The sequence below is a fragment of the Oncorhynchus masou genome, chromosome 23 (assembly GCF_036934945.1).
Source record: "Oncorhynchus masou masou isolate Uvic2021 chromosome 23, UVic_Omas_1.1, whole genome shotgun sequence".
NCBI classification, from domain to species: Eukaryota; Metazoa; Chordata; class Actinopteri; order Salmoniformes; family Salmonidae; genus Oncorhynchus; species Oncorhynchus masou.
Window position 1 is genome coordinate 19923711 of NC_088234.1, and position 12915 is coordinate 19936625.

General features: G+C 45.0%; 1 protein-coding gene across 3 annotated transcripts in view; it reads right to left on the reverse strand.

Moving 5' to 3' along the window:
• Positions 1-12915, reverse strand: part of LOC135510518 (GRB10-interacting GYF protein 1-like) — a 32307-nt gene that overhangs the window by 8895 nt on the left and 10497 nt on the right. For 2 of the 3 annotated variants that reach the window (XR_010451129.1, XR_010451128.1), the window contains exons 5-21: positions 12526-12621; positions 12271-12388; positions 10126-10237; positions 9489-9709; positions 9139-9350; positions 8871-8973; positions 6855-7064; positions 6518-6678; positions 6114-6273; positions 5634-5851; positions 5085-5188; positions 4803-4903; positions 3187-3260; positions 2880-3017; positions 2507-2704; positions 1953-2154; positions 950-1071 (exon numbers count right to left, since the gene is read on the reverse strand). Coding sequence is in view for 1 of the 3 variants with exons in the window: in XM_064931519.1 (XP_064787591.1) it covers positions 905-1071; positions 1953-2130; positions 2512-2704; positions 2880-3017; positions 3187-3260; positions 4803-4903; positions 5085-5188; positions 5685-5851; positions 6114-6273; positions 6518-6678; positions 6855-7064; positions 8871-8973; positions 9139-9350; positions 9489-9709; positions 10126-10237; positions 12271-12388; positions 12526-12621 (2515 nt within the window). In the remaining 2 variants the exon portion in view is untranslated. Of the gene's footprint in view, positions 1-904; positions 1072-1952; positions 2155-2506; positions 2705-2879; positions 3018-3186; positions 3261-4802; positions 4904-5084; positions 5189-5633; positions 5852-6113; positions 6274-6517; positions 6679-6854; positions 7065-8870; positions 8974-9138; positions 9351-9488; positions 9710-10125; positions 10238-12270; positions 12389-12525; positions 12622-12915 lie in introns of those variants that run through there. The other variant, XM_064931519.1, reaches the window with a different exon arrangement.

The following is a 12915-nucleotide window of genomic DNA, read 5'->3' on the forward strand; positions in this document are numbered from 1 at the left end:
CTACTGTTTGTAATGATTTGTCTGCTGGGCTATGTTCTCAAATAATGGTACGGTATGCTTTCGCCGTAAAGCATTTTTGAAATCTGACACAGTGTTTGGATTCACAAGAAGTTAATCTTTAAACCTATGTAGAATAGTTGTATCTTTTCTGACTTTTTATAATTACTATTTCTGTATTTGAATTTGGCGCTCTGCAATCTCACTGGATGTTGGCCAGGTGGGACGCTAGCGTGGCCAGGTGGGACGCTAGAGAGGTTAATTGGTTTAATAATTTAATTGTACTTGAAGCTCAATTCCTGCCTTCCATTAGGCTACAATGATTTGTTGAGCAATTACGAAAACTGTTGTCATCCTGTCCTAATTTTTAGGTCACGTTGATATTTTCAATAGTTTACACATACTGAGGAAATGCAGAACTTACATAAACATTGCATGCAAAATAGCACAAGACACTTATGATTGCATCATGGCAAACATTAAAAACACAATAGGCTACAGAACACATCTTCTCTCGAAGGGAAAATGTACTGTAACAATTTTTTTCTTCTTTTCAAGATGACTTTGAGAAGCCATAAATCATTTAAGAGCTACAGTGAGCTCTTCAGCCTATATTCTGGAAACTTTTCCAGCACAGGACAGCTCCTGTAACAACACAGTTAACTTTCACTTTGTAACAAGTGCACTGCGTGGCGTTTGGGGAAAACAAGTGCGATGTCGTCGACCGTTATTTACACGATGCATCGTTCAAAACTCTCGTAAGCCAACTTTCGATCGCTCATCGGGAAACCGGGCCCAGGGTGGGGGATTGAGTGATATAGGAGGAGCGCTGAACTATTGATTGTTCTATAGGGACAGCGGGTGTGGAGAAGGAAGCAAGTTAACTCTGACAAACAGCATAGACTACCGTCCAGTGGAGAGGAGGTGTTGTTGGCTTGGGTGTTGAGGGCGTGCAGCATCTGTTCACACCAGGTGGTGAACCCATCCTGAGGCGTCTTGATGCCCTGCAGCAGCTTCAGCAGCTTGTCCTCCTCATCCGTTCGCTGCTTCCTACAGCTTAGCATATACTGCTCACTACAGGGAGGGAAGAGAGGGACACAAGACACAGAAAAGGGAGAGATTTAACATTTAAATATACAGACACCTGGACACACACTCAACATGTACTGCTCACTGCAGTGAGAGGGAAAGAGGTACAGGTTAAATTAACACTTTACACAATAAGGGCGGGTACCCCTTGGACTAAAAAGCATTTTCAATAGAGAATCTCCACTGAACAACCATTTATGAAAACACACCAATACCATTTACTGTTCATAGGGACAGGTGAGTGAAAGTTTTACACTCAGAACCCACACCTAATATGTAGCTAGTATAGACAGACAGAACACCAAACATTAGGAACACCAAACATTAGGAACACCAAACATTAGGAACACCAAACATTAGGAACACCTCGAGTTGCACCCCCTTATGCCCTCAGAACAGCCTCCATTCGTCAGGGCATGGACTCTACAAGGTGTCAAAAATGTTCCTCGGGATGCTGGCCCATGTTGTCTCCAATGCCTCCCACAGTTGTGTCAAGTTGGCTCGATGTCCTTTGGGTGGTGGACCATTCTTGACACAAACAGGAAACTGGTGAGTGTGGGAAGAACCCAGCAGCTTTGCAGTTCTTGACACACTCAAACTGGGGCGCCATAACCCCGTTCAAAGGCACTTAAATATTTTGTCTTGACCATTCACCCTCTGAATGGCACACATACACAATCCATGTCTCAAAGCTTAAGTCCTTATTTAACTTGTCTTCTCCCTTTCATCTACACTGATTAAAGTTGATTTAACAAGTGACATCAATAAGGGATCATAGCATTCACCTGGATTCCCATGGTCAGTCTGTCATGGAAAGAGCAGGTGTTCTTAATATTTCGTACAGTCAGTGTGTCTGTTGTCAGTACCTGAGTGAGGGGCTGCTGCGGCTGTTCTTCAGTCCCTGCATGCTGCTACTTCTGGTCTGGTTCTTCACTGCCTCATCCCACAGACCCATGCCACCCCCAGCCTTACCCTCCATCCCCCCTCCGCCTCCCCACAGGCTGCCCGTGACAGCACCTCCGTCCCCCCACTGACCCATGGAGGAACCCCCATTGACAGGCCTTGGTGCTGAGGAGAGAAAAAGGAGACGGAACATCAATATTAGAACAGAGTGGATAGGAAACCAACAGAAAAGCATAAAATGTAATACACTAATGCTTTGTATCGTGTCTACAAGCATTTTCACAGCCACTCACTGTGAGTGCTCACTGTGAGTGCTATATATATATATCTCATTTTCCCTCATTTGTGGATGACGTGTCTGTGCTCACAGTCCCTCTCTTGCTATTTGAGTAGGCTTTCTTAGGCAGAGTGAACATGGGTAATCCCATAAATTCTGAAGAACACGTACATGTGTGTGTATGCTATTACGTATGCTATTTTGCCATCTGTGTGTGTGTGTCTTTTAGTAACTACTTACACGTTCTCTCTGCTGCTGCTGGGCTCTCTGCTGCTGTTTAAGAAGCCTCTCTGCCTCCTGCATGTCAAGCAGACTGAGGCCCTTGGCCCCTGACTTGTTGAGACCCCCACTGCCCCAGCCAGACCCCACCCCGGAGCCTGAGCCCTGCTGGGGGGCCTGTTGGAGCAGCTTCATGATCAGCTCCTGCTGCTGGCGACACTGGAGGAAGACACACACAGTATGACGGTACGGTACAACATAAGATGGAAACACACACACACACGCGTCAGATACACACAGCCAACACAACAATCAAACTACCGCCCCATCACAATTGCCCTTTGTGAGATAAATAAAGCTAGATAAAGTAATTCTCCTCCTCCGTCTCGCTCACCTGTTTGCGTCTGAAGATCTCCTCCTCCTCCCTCCTCTTCTGCTCCTCCTGCTGCCTCCTCTTCTCTTCCCTCCTCTTGCGCTGTTCCTCCTCCTCGCGCTTTGCCCTGAGTTCAGCTTCTCTCCTCTCCTGCTGGAGCTGGGTGGAACACAGATTGTTTTGTTTTTAAAGAACAAGTTCAAAATGAAAAAGGGGCAAAAGGGATGTCTTGGACTGTACTGTCCTTATGGGTTCTACTCTACTAGACAGAGTTTCCATTTTGACAAGCACTACTAGATTCCCACAGCCAGAGGGCGCCAGCACTCACCTTCTGAAGCTGTTCGAGAGTTGGACCCTGAGTTGAAGAATTCATTGTTAAGTCCCATAAACTGGCTTCACCGCCTGATTGGACAGAAGAGAGTGTTGCAGTCATTCCACACTATAGTGTAGCATATATAATAGAGGTTAATCGATTATGATTTTTCAACACCGATGCCGATTATTGAAGGACCAAAAAAAGCCGATACCGATTAATCGGCCGAGATATATATATATATAATGACAATAACAACAATACTGAATGAACAATATTTTAATTTCATATAATATATAAATCAAATCTATTTAGTCTCAAATAAATAATGAAACATGTTCAATTTGGTTAAAATAATACAAAAACAGTGTTGGAGAAGAAAGTAAAAGTGCAATATGTGCCATGTAAAAAAGCTAACGTTGAAGTTCCTTGCTCAGAACATATGAAAGCTGGCGGTTCAATATTCCCAGTTAAGAAGTTTTAGGTTGTAGTTAATTATAGGAATTATGATGCGTCGACTATTTCTCTATACCATTTGTATTTCATATACATTGACTATTGGATGTTCTTATAGGCCCTTTAGTATTGCCAGGCTAATCTCAGGAGTTGATGGGCTTGAAGACATAAACAGCGCTGTGCTAGAAGCATTGCTAAGACCTCTGGCAAATGCAGTAAAGTTCGGTTTGAATGAATGCTTACGAGCCTGCTGCTGCCTACCACCTCTCAGACTGCTCTATCAAATATGAATTCATAGCCTTAATTATAATAAACACACAGAAATACGAGCCTTTAGTCATTAATAAACTATCATTTCGAAAACAAAATGTTTATTCGGTCAGTGAAATACGGAACCGTTCCGTATTTTGTCAAACGGGTGGCATCCCTAAGTCTAAATATTGCTGTTACATTGCACAACTTTCAATGTTATGTCATAATTATGTAAAATTCTGGCAAATTAATTACGGTCTTTGTTAGGAAGAAACAGTTTGCAACGAGCCAGCTGGCCCAAACTGCTGCATATACCCTGACTCTACCTGCACTGAACGCAAGTGACACAATTCCCCTTGTTAAATTCACGTTAGCAGGGAATATTATGTTAACTAAATATGCAGGTTGAAGAATATATACATCTGTGTATTGATTTTAAGAAAGGCATTGATGTTTATGGTTAGGTACATTTGCGAAACGATTGTGCTTTTTTCGCGAATGTGCTTTTGTTAAATCCACACCCGTTTGACGAAGTTGAAGTAGGCTGTTATTCGATGATAAATTAACAGGCACCGCATTGATTATATGCAACGCAGGACAAGCTAGTTAACCTGGTAATATCATCAACCATGTGTAGTTAGCTAGTGATTATGTGAAGATTGATTGTTTTTTTTACAAGATAAGTTTAATGCTAGCAAAGCAACTTAGCTTGGCTCATTGCAGCCACAAGGTCCTTTTGACGCTGCACTCATGTAACAGGTGGTCAGCCTGCCACGCAGTTTCCTCGTGGACTGCAATGTAATCTTCCATAAACGGCATCCAAAAAGGCCGATTGTTATGAAAAGTTGAAATTGGCCCTAATTAAATCGGCCATGCTGACTTAGAAATTGGTCGACCTCTAATATGTAAGGGTGTGTGTGTACCTGATTGCTGTGAAGCTGAGGTATGCATGTCCCACATGGACCCTGTATCTGGCACTGACATCGACCTGTTCACCGAAGGCAAAATACCCTGCTCTCCGCACCTAGGACAGAAAAGCAAGAGACTTATAAGACATGGAAACTAGAAAAATAAAGAGAAAAGATGGGGGAGACATTCCTGTGCGCATAGGTCAACACAGCTCACGCTCAATCATTTTCACTTTTTTGTTGTTGTTTCTTAGTTTCAAATTCCATCTTCCACACAAATTCATGTGTAATTCACACCTGCTGATGAGCTGGAATAGCTGCTGCTGCTGCTGGAGCTGTTGATAGAGAACTGCTGCTGCCTGCTCCTGCTGCTTCTTCAGACGGTCCGGATCCATGCTACCCTGAGAGGAGAAGGTAAGGAGCACACAGGATAAACACAGGGCCAATCACACACGTAGGAGCTGCATCCACAGATCGGAGTTAAAAAACACCCCAGCATACGCAACAGTAAATCTCATACAACAACATAACTAGAGAAAACCCTACAATTCTACACATACATGCACTAGAACTGGCTTCCAGGTTCCACAGTTGAGTTTGAGGGCACTAGAGCATTGAGAACGCATGACTAAGTCACCTTGGAGAAAAGCGTCTGCTGAAGGGCTTAGATTTTTACTAGAACAGCACTGCTCTAAAAATAAACAAACAACTCATTCAAGGCAATAAACCTTCACTACTCTACATTCCACACGCCATAAAACACAACAACATTGTGTTTCCCATCCAGCAAACTCCACATACACACCACCCCCCACACACACCCCTATCCACAGCTCTTTCACTCACAGCAGACCCCCGGGGCGGTAGAGGCTGAGGGCGTGGCGGTGGAGGTCTCACCAGCAGGGGCGGCGGGGAGGGCCCGGGGGCGAAAGGCACACGTCCCCACATCTTGATGACGTCGCCCAGTGGCTGGAAGCCCTCGTCACAGCCCCTCTTCACCAGCAGAGACATGGAGAAGTAGCCCGCCTGGAACCACTCGCACATCTCCAGAGTGGTGAATGGACCTGGGGGGAGAGGTGGTGGGAGAGTAGAGGGAGGGGGGAGACGTAACAAAAAAGAAAGTGAACGAAAGATAAAGGAGGGGGAAAAAAAGAGGGCGAGACAGAGGATGATGTGAGGAGAAAGAGGCTGAGAAGAGGTAGCAGAGTTGAGAGGTGCAACTTGTTGCCTCGGTATGTGCCATTTCCTGTGTGTGTGGTTTTGTACGTGTCCTTGTGATTGTGTGTCTGCCCACATGTAGACCTATGCATCTCTGTGTGTGTGTACCCTGGATCTCTGCTTGGGGGTCCTTATAGAACCACTTCATGGCAGCGTCGTGGGAGAGGGGCAGGGCGGAGGCTGTGTTTCTGCTCTCCTGCAGTGTCTGAGTGAAACTCTCCTCCTCCAGAGACGTGTCCTGCAGGGACGCCACCATCTTCTCTGCCTCCTGCACAGAGGAAGACACACAGGATGGTTCATTAAACATCGACAACACTTATCTTGGCTGTGCTCTTACCAAAGGTTCTTCCAAAACGACTAGCATCTTAACCAGAAATATTACTATGTACTGAGACTAGAGTGTTTCAGGCCAATTGTCTTACACCAAACCAAGAGGAGATTCTCAATTAGCATTTTAGTCCAGAGCTAGGCTTAAAATGTGTCCAGGAAACCAGCCCCAATATTGTTCGTACCTGTTGCAGGTGCTTCATGCCATCGTCGTCCTCGGTGTCGCCCCCCGGTGGCAGGGAGAGATGGTTAGCAGCAGAGGAAGAGGGAGGGGGTGAAGGCAGACTGGAGGTGGTGCTGGGGCTCTGTTGGGTGGTGGAGGACCCTGCTGGAGAGCCCTCGAGAACTGCAACAAAATCGGAGCATGTCGGTGAAGAGCACTTGATGTGCTTACGGTTTATATATGCATCTGTATGGTTTTGTTTTTTTCATGTACTGCTATAATATATGTACATGTTACTTAATTTACATTTCATTAGAGATAGTCTTATGACTGTCTCTATCACAGTGTGTATGTAGTACCTTCACTTGGCATCTTGCTAGCCTTGACAAGGACAGGAACAGGGACAGGGTGGCTGTTGGCCATCTGAGAGGCCTCCAGCTCAGCCACGGTGAGGGACAGCTGGGGCATGGGGGGGTTGAGAGCCAGAGCTGGAGGGGCAGAGAGGGGGCCAGGGGGAGAGGAGGAGGAGGAGGAAGAGGGACTGGTACCAGCGGATTCCTTTACATCGACTGGAGAGAGAGAAAAAGTCCAGTAAATATAATATGTTGTTTTAAAAAATATATACAGTGCCTTGCGAAAGTATTCGGCCCCCTTGAACTTTGCGACCTTTTGCCACATTTCAGGCTTCAAACATAAGATATAAAACTGTATTTTTTTGTGAAGAATCAACAAGTGGGACACAATCATGAAGTGGAACGACATTTATTGGATATTTCAAACTTTTTTAACAAATCAAAAACTGAAAAATTGGGCGTGCAAAATTATTCAGCCCCTTTACTTTCAGTGCAGCAAACTCTCTCCAGAAGTTCAGTGAGGATCTCTGAATGATCCAATGTTGACCTAAATGACTAATGATGATAAATACAATCCACCTGTGTGTAATCAAGTCTCCGTATAAATGCACCTGCACTGTGATAGTCTCAGAAGTCCGTTAAAAGCGCAGAGAGCATCATGAAGAACAAGGAACACACCAGGCAGGTCCGAGATACTGTTGTGAAGAAGTTTAAAGCCGGATTTGGATACAAAAAGGTTTCCCAAGCTTTAAACATCCCAAGGAGCACTGTGCAAGCGATAATATTGAAATGGAAGGAGTATCAGACCACTGCAAATCTACCAAGACCTGGCCATCCCTCTAAACTTTCAGCTCAAACAAGGAGAAGACTGATCAGAGATGCAGCCAAGAGGCCCATGATCACTCTGAATGAACTGCAGAGCTCTACAGCTGAGGTGGGAGACTCTGTCCATAGGACAACAATCAGTCGTATATTGCACAAATATGGCCTTTATGGAAGAGTGGCAAGAAGAAAGCCATTTCTTAAAGATATCCATAAAAAGTGTTGTTTAAAGTTTGCCACAAGCAACCTGGGAGACACACCAAACATTTGGAAGAAGGTGCTCTGGTCAGATGAAACCAAAATTGAACTTTTTGGCAACAATGCAAAATGTTATGTTTGGCGTAAAAGCAACACAGCTCATCACCCTGAACACACCATATCCACTGTCAAACATGGTGGTGGCAGCATCATGGTTTGGGCCTGCTTTTCTTCAGCAGGGACAGGGAAGATGGTTCAAATTGATGGGAAGATGGATGGAGCCAAATACAGGACCATTCTGGAAGAGAACCTGATGGAGTCTGCAAAAGACCTGAGACTGGGACGGAGATTTGTCTTCCAACAAGACAATGATCCAAAACATAAAGCAAAATCTACAATAGAATGGTTCAAAAATAAACATATCCAGTTGTTAGAATGGCCAAGTCAAAGTCCAGACCTGAATCCAATCGAGAATCTGTGGAAAGAACTGAAAACTGCTGTTCACAAATGCTCTCCATCCAACCTCACTGAGCTCGAGCTGTTTTGCAAGGAGGAATGGGAAAAAATTTCAGTCTCTCGATGTGCAAAACTGATAGAGACATACTCCAAGCGACTTACAGCTGTAATCGCAGCAAAAGGTGGCGCTACAAAGTATTAACTTAAGGGGGCTGAATAATTTTGCACGCCCAATTTTTCAGTTTTTGATTTGTTAAAAAAGTTTGAAATATCCAATAAATGTCATTCCACTTCATGATTGTGTCCCACTTGTTGTTGATTCTTCACAAAAAAATACAGTTTTATATCTTTCTGTTTGAAGCCTGAAATGTGGCAAAAGGTCGCAAAGTTCAAGGGGGCCGAATACTTTCGCAAGGCACTGTATTTTCAGAAAGAAAAGACATTAATATGTAAAAACAATCGTAAACCTTGATACCATGAGGCGATTGAGGTAAAGATATCAATTAAAAAGTCAATTAAGGTAAGAAAAAGCGCAGTTCCCCTCACCTCTCTGTCCTCCATTCATGATCCTCTTCATGTCAGAAAGACTCTCCCCCCCTTCTTCCTCCTCTTCTATTCCCTGGAAGTCCAATTCATCCTCCTTTCCTCCCTTCCGATGGGGAGAAAGAGAGAGAAGACAGAGTGACGACTTTCTAAACAATCATTAGGTGTCAATGACCAACTGAATTCAGAGAATAACTAGATGACTGAGAGAAAGAAAGATGGGCATATTTGTAGACAACAACCTAGCACGCACGCACTTAACACACACTACCTTGGATATGGGTAGGAAGGCTCCGGAAGCGTCGAAGGTGCCCATCTCTCCTTCTTCATCAGTGCACCACTCAGGGAGTCCGTCTCTGTCGTCCTCTAACCCCTCGCTGCCGGCCCGCCTGCGACCCCCGCCGAAGTCAAACTCAAACTTCCTGCGACGCCCCTCAACCTGACCGTCGTGCTCCCGCCAGCCTGCTGACTTTGGACCTCCATCTGGGAGAAAGAGTAGGGAGAGAAATAGACAGAGGGGGGTGGGGGGGAATCCATTAGCGATACAATCAGCAACATCAACATTTTTCTCTTACAGCTAAACTGACATGAAAAATAATGTGTTTGCATAGAACTTCCTACCATCTAATCTCCGTGCTCCGGCCAGTCTCCAGCTGCCCCCGGGGTCGGCCCCCTCCTCCTCCTCCTCTTCCTGCTCCTCTCGGAGGCTACGCCAGTTCTCACTGTCCGACCGCGTGTAGTCCTTCCTCGGTACCCCAGGCACAGGGACACCGGTCGCCTCCTCGAAGGCAACACGTACCCCCTCCCTGGCACGCACAGGCTTCTCAAAACGCCTCTCGCCCCTGGGGAATGAGGGAGGGAGACAAGGGGGGAAAGAGGTTAGGAAGTCGTTCCTTTTCCTTTCCGGGGACCACCAAATCACCATCAAAAGCTCGATGACCACCATTGGCCAAGTTCTGGATATTTTTGCATTTATTATTAAATATCTTGAGGGTCAAATTGAGTCCATTTTAGCAGTGAATGTAATACCTTAAAGGCCTATTATTATTAAATAATTTGCATTGTGAAAAGTAAAATTCCTTATAACTGTTATTACATTGTTTAAAACATTTTCTTTTTTTGGACCACCCGAGGTACCCTAGCAGATGGTTCACAAGTTGGAAACGACTAGTCTCCGGTGTTTAATTACAAATATCTTTCGTTCACATCCTCAAGCCTAACTAATTCAGACTTAAAAGTAAAAATACGTGTTTTTTACCTGTCGTCCCAGCTCTGGCTGCGGTGGATCTCTCTGGCTCCACGGCCGAAGCCTACCTCTCCCTCCTCAATACTTCTTTGGTAGAATCCTCCACTCTCGCCTCGACCTCGCCCTGGAAAAAGAAAACACACAATGGAAATCACACAAACATTCCAAATGTAGCTTCCTCCACTGCACCAGTCACACAAGATTCATAAGCAAACAATGCTGTGTAAGTACATAAGTACTAGTGCATTCAGAAAGTATTCAGATCCCTTGACTTTTTCAACATTTTGTTACGTTACAGCTTTATTTTAAAACGGATTAAATAGGTATTTTTGCTTCAACAATCTACACACAATACCCCATAATAAAGCAAAGACAGGCTTATAGAAATGTTTGCAAATGTATTTAAAAAAAATTAAAACTGAAATATCACATTTGCGTAAGTATTCAGACACTTTCCTCAGTACTTTGTTGCAGCGCCTTTGGCAGCGATCAAAGCCTTGAGTCTTCTTGGGTATGACGCAACAAGCTGCCAAGCCAGTATTTGGAGAGTTTCTCCCATTCTTCTCTGCAAATCCTCTCAAGCTCTGTCAGGTTGGATGGGTACACAGCTATTTCCAGGTCTCTCCAGAGATGTTTGATTGGGTTAAAGACTAGGCTCTGGCTGCCCCACAAAAATATTCAGAGCATTGTTCCGAAGCCACTCCGGCTTTGTCTTGGCTGTGTGCTTAGGGTCATTGTCCTGTTGGAAGTTGAACCTTCGCACCAGTCTAAGGTCCTGAGCAGGTTTTCACCAAGGATCTCTGTACTTTGCTCCATTCATCTTTCCCTCGGTCCTGATTAGTCTCCCACTCCCTGTTGCTGAAAAATATCCCCACAGCATGATGCTGCCACCACCATGCTTCACCGTAGGGATTGTGCCAGGTTTCCTCCAGACGTGACATGGCATTCAGGCCAAAGAGTTCAATCTTGATTTCATCAGACCAGAGAATCTCGTTTCTCATGGTCTGAGTTCTTTAGGTGCCTTTTGCAAACTCAGAGCGGGCTGTCATATGCCTTTTTACTGAGGCATGGCTTCCGTCTTGCCACTCTACCATAAAGGCCTGATTGGTGGCATGCTGCAGAGATGTTTGTCCTTCTGGAAGGATCTCCCATCTCCACACGGGGAACTCCAGAGCTCTGTCAGTCAGAGTGACCATCGGGTTCTTGGTCACCTCGCTGACCAAGGCCCTTCTCCCCAGATTGCTCAGGTTGGCCGGGCGACCAGCTCTAAGAAGAGTTTTGGTGGTTCCAAACTTCTTCAATTTAAGAACGATGGAGGCCACTGTGTTCTTGGGGACCTTCAATTCTGCAGACATTTTTGGTAACTCTACCGACACAATCCTGTCTCGGAGCTCTATGGACAATTCCGTTGACGTCATGGCTTGGTTTTTGCTCTGACATGAACGGTCAACTGTGGGACCTTACATAGACAGGTTTGTGCCTTTCCAAGTCATGTCCTATCAAGGGTCTCAAGGACGATCAATGGAAACAGGATCCAATTGTGTTAAAGGGTCTGAATACTTGTATATGTTGTTTATTTTTAATACATTTTTCAAAAATTCTAAAAACCTGTTTTCAGTTTGTCATTATGTGGTACTGTGTGTAGATTGATGAGGATTTAACAATGTAATGTAACAAAACAAGGAAAAAGTCAACGGCTCTGAACACTTTCCGAATGCACTGGAAGTACTGTGCATTTAACAAGGTTACATAAGCAAGGCAGTCTAAGACAGGTGTGTCCTGACAAATGGACTATTTGGACAGGGTCAAGAGGAATCACATATGAGATGAGGTCACACAAGCAAAAGTCTGGCTTTTCCATTCCTGAAATTGTTATGGCTTGAGCTCATTGCTCCTGTGATCATGTGTTCTGGGTAAAAGTTGCCCTTAGGCACAGATCTAGGATTAGCTCACCCTCCTGTGCTTCTACATCAGCATTGCTTGCTGTTTGGGGTTTTAGGCTGGGTTTCTGTTTAAGCACATTGTGACATCTGCTGATGTAAAAAGGGCTTTATAATTACATTTGATTGATAAATCCTAACCTTAATCATTAGTGGCAAAACGCAGAACTGCTCTTCGATCAGTGTCTAGGGGGCAATTATTGATATTGTGTCTCACCTCTGCCTCCTCCTCGCGTGGTGCCTCTGCCTCGGGCCACGCCCGCTGGGGCAACTCCCCCTCCTTTACCCATGAGCCTCAGCACAGCCACACTGTTCACAGACATTGAGAAGTTCCTCTGATTGGAGAGAATGAAAGAATGTCAGCAGAATGTCAGTTGGGTGTGATCAAATTGTCTCTCAGACGGAGATAAAATAGATGTGTGTTTAGCGCTTGTATGGCCAGCAGTTTGAGACAGGTGTGTGTGTGTCCAACCTGCTCCTCCTCAGTGAGAGGCTCCAGTGCCAGCGGCTGCATGGGCTCATCTTGCAGAATAGATGCAAACTCCTTATCCTGCATGTCCTCCGGGGCCTGGACACAACAAGAGAACACAACAGCAACACAATGTAAACAAACTACTTAATATGGGGACGTCCACAAGACAAAACACTTTAGAAATAGAAGTAGTAGCAGCAGTAGAGGTCGTAGCAGCAGTAGAGGTCGTAGCAGCAGTAGTAGCAGCAACAGCAGTAGCAGCAGTAGTAGCAGCAACAGCAGTAGCAGCAGTAGAGATAGTAGCAGAAGTAGTAGCAGCAGTAGAGATAGTAGCAGAAGTAGTAGCAGCAGTAGAGATAGTAGCAGAAGTAGTAGCAGCAGTAGAGATAG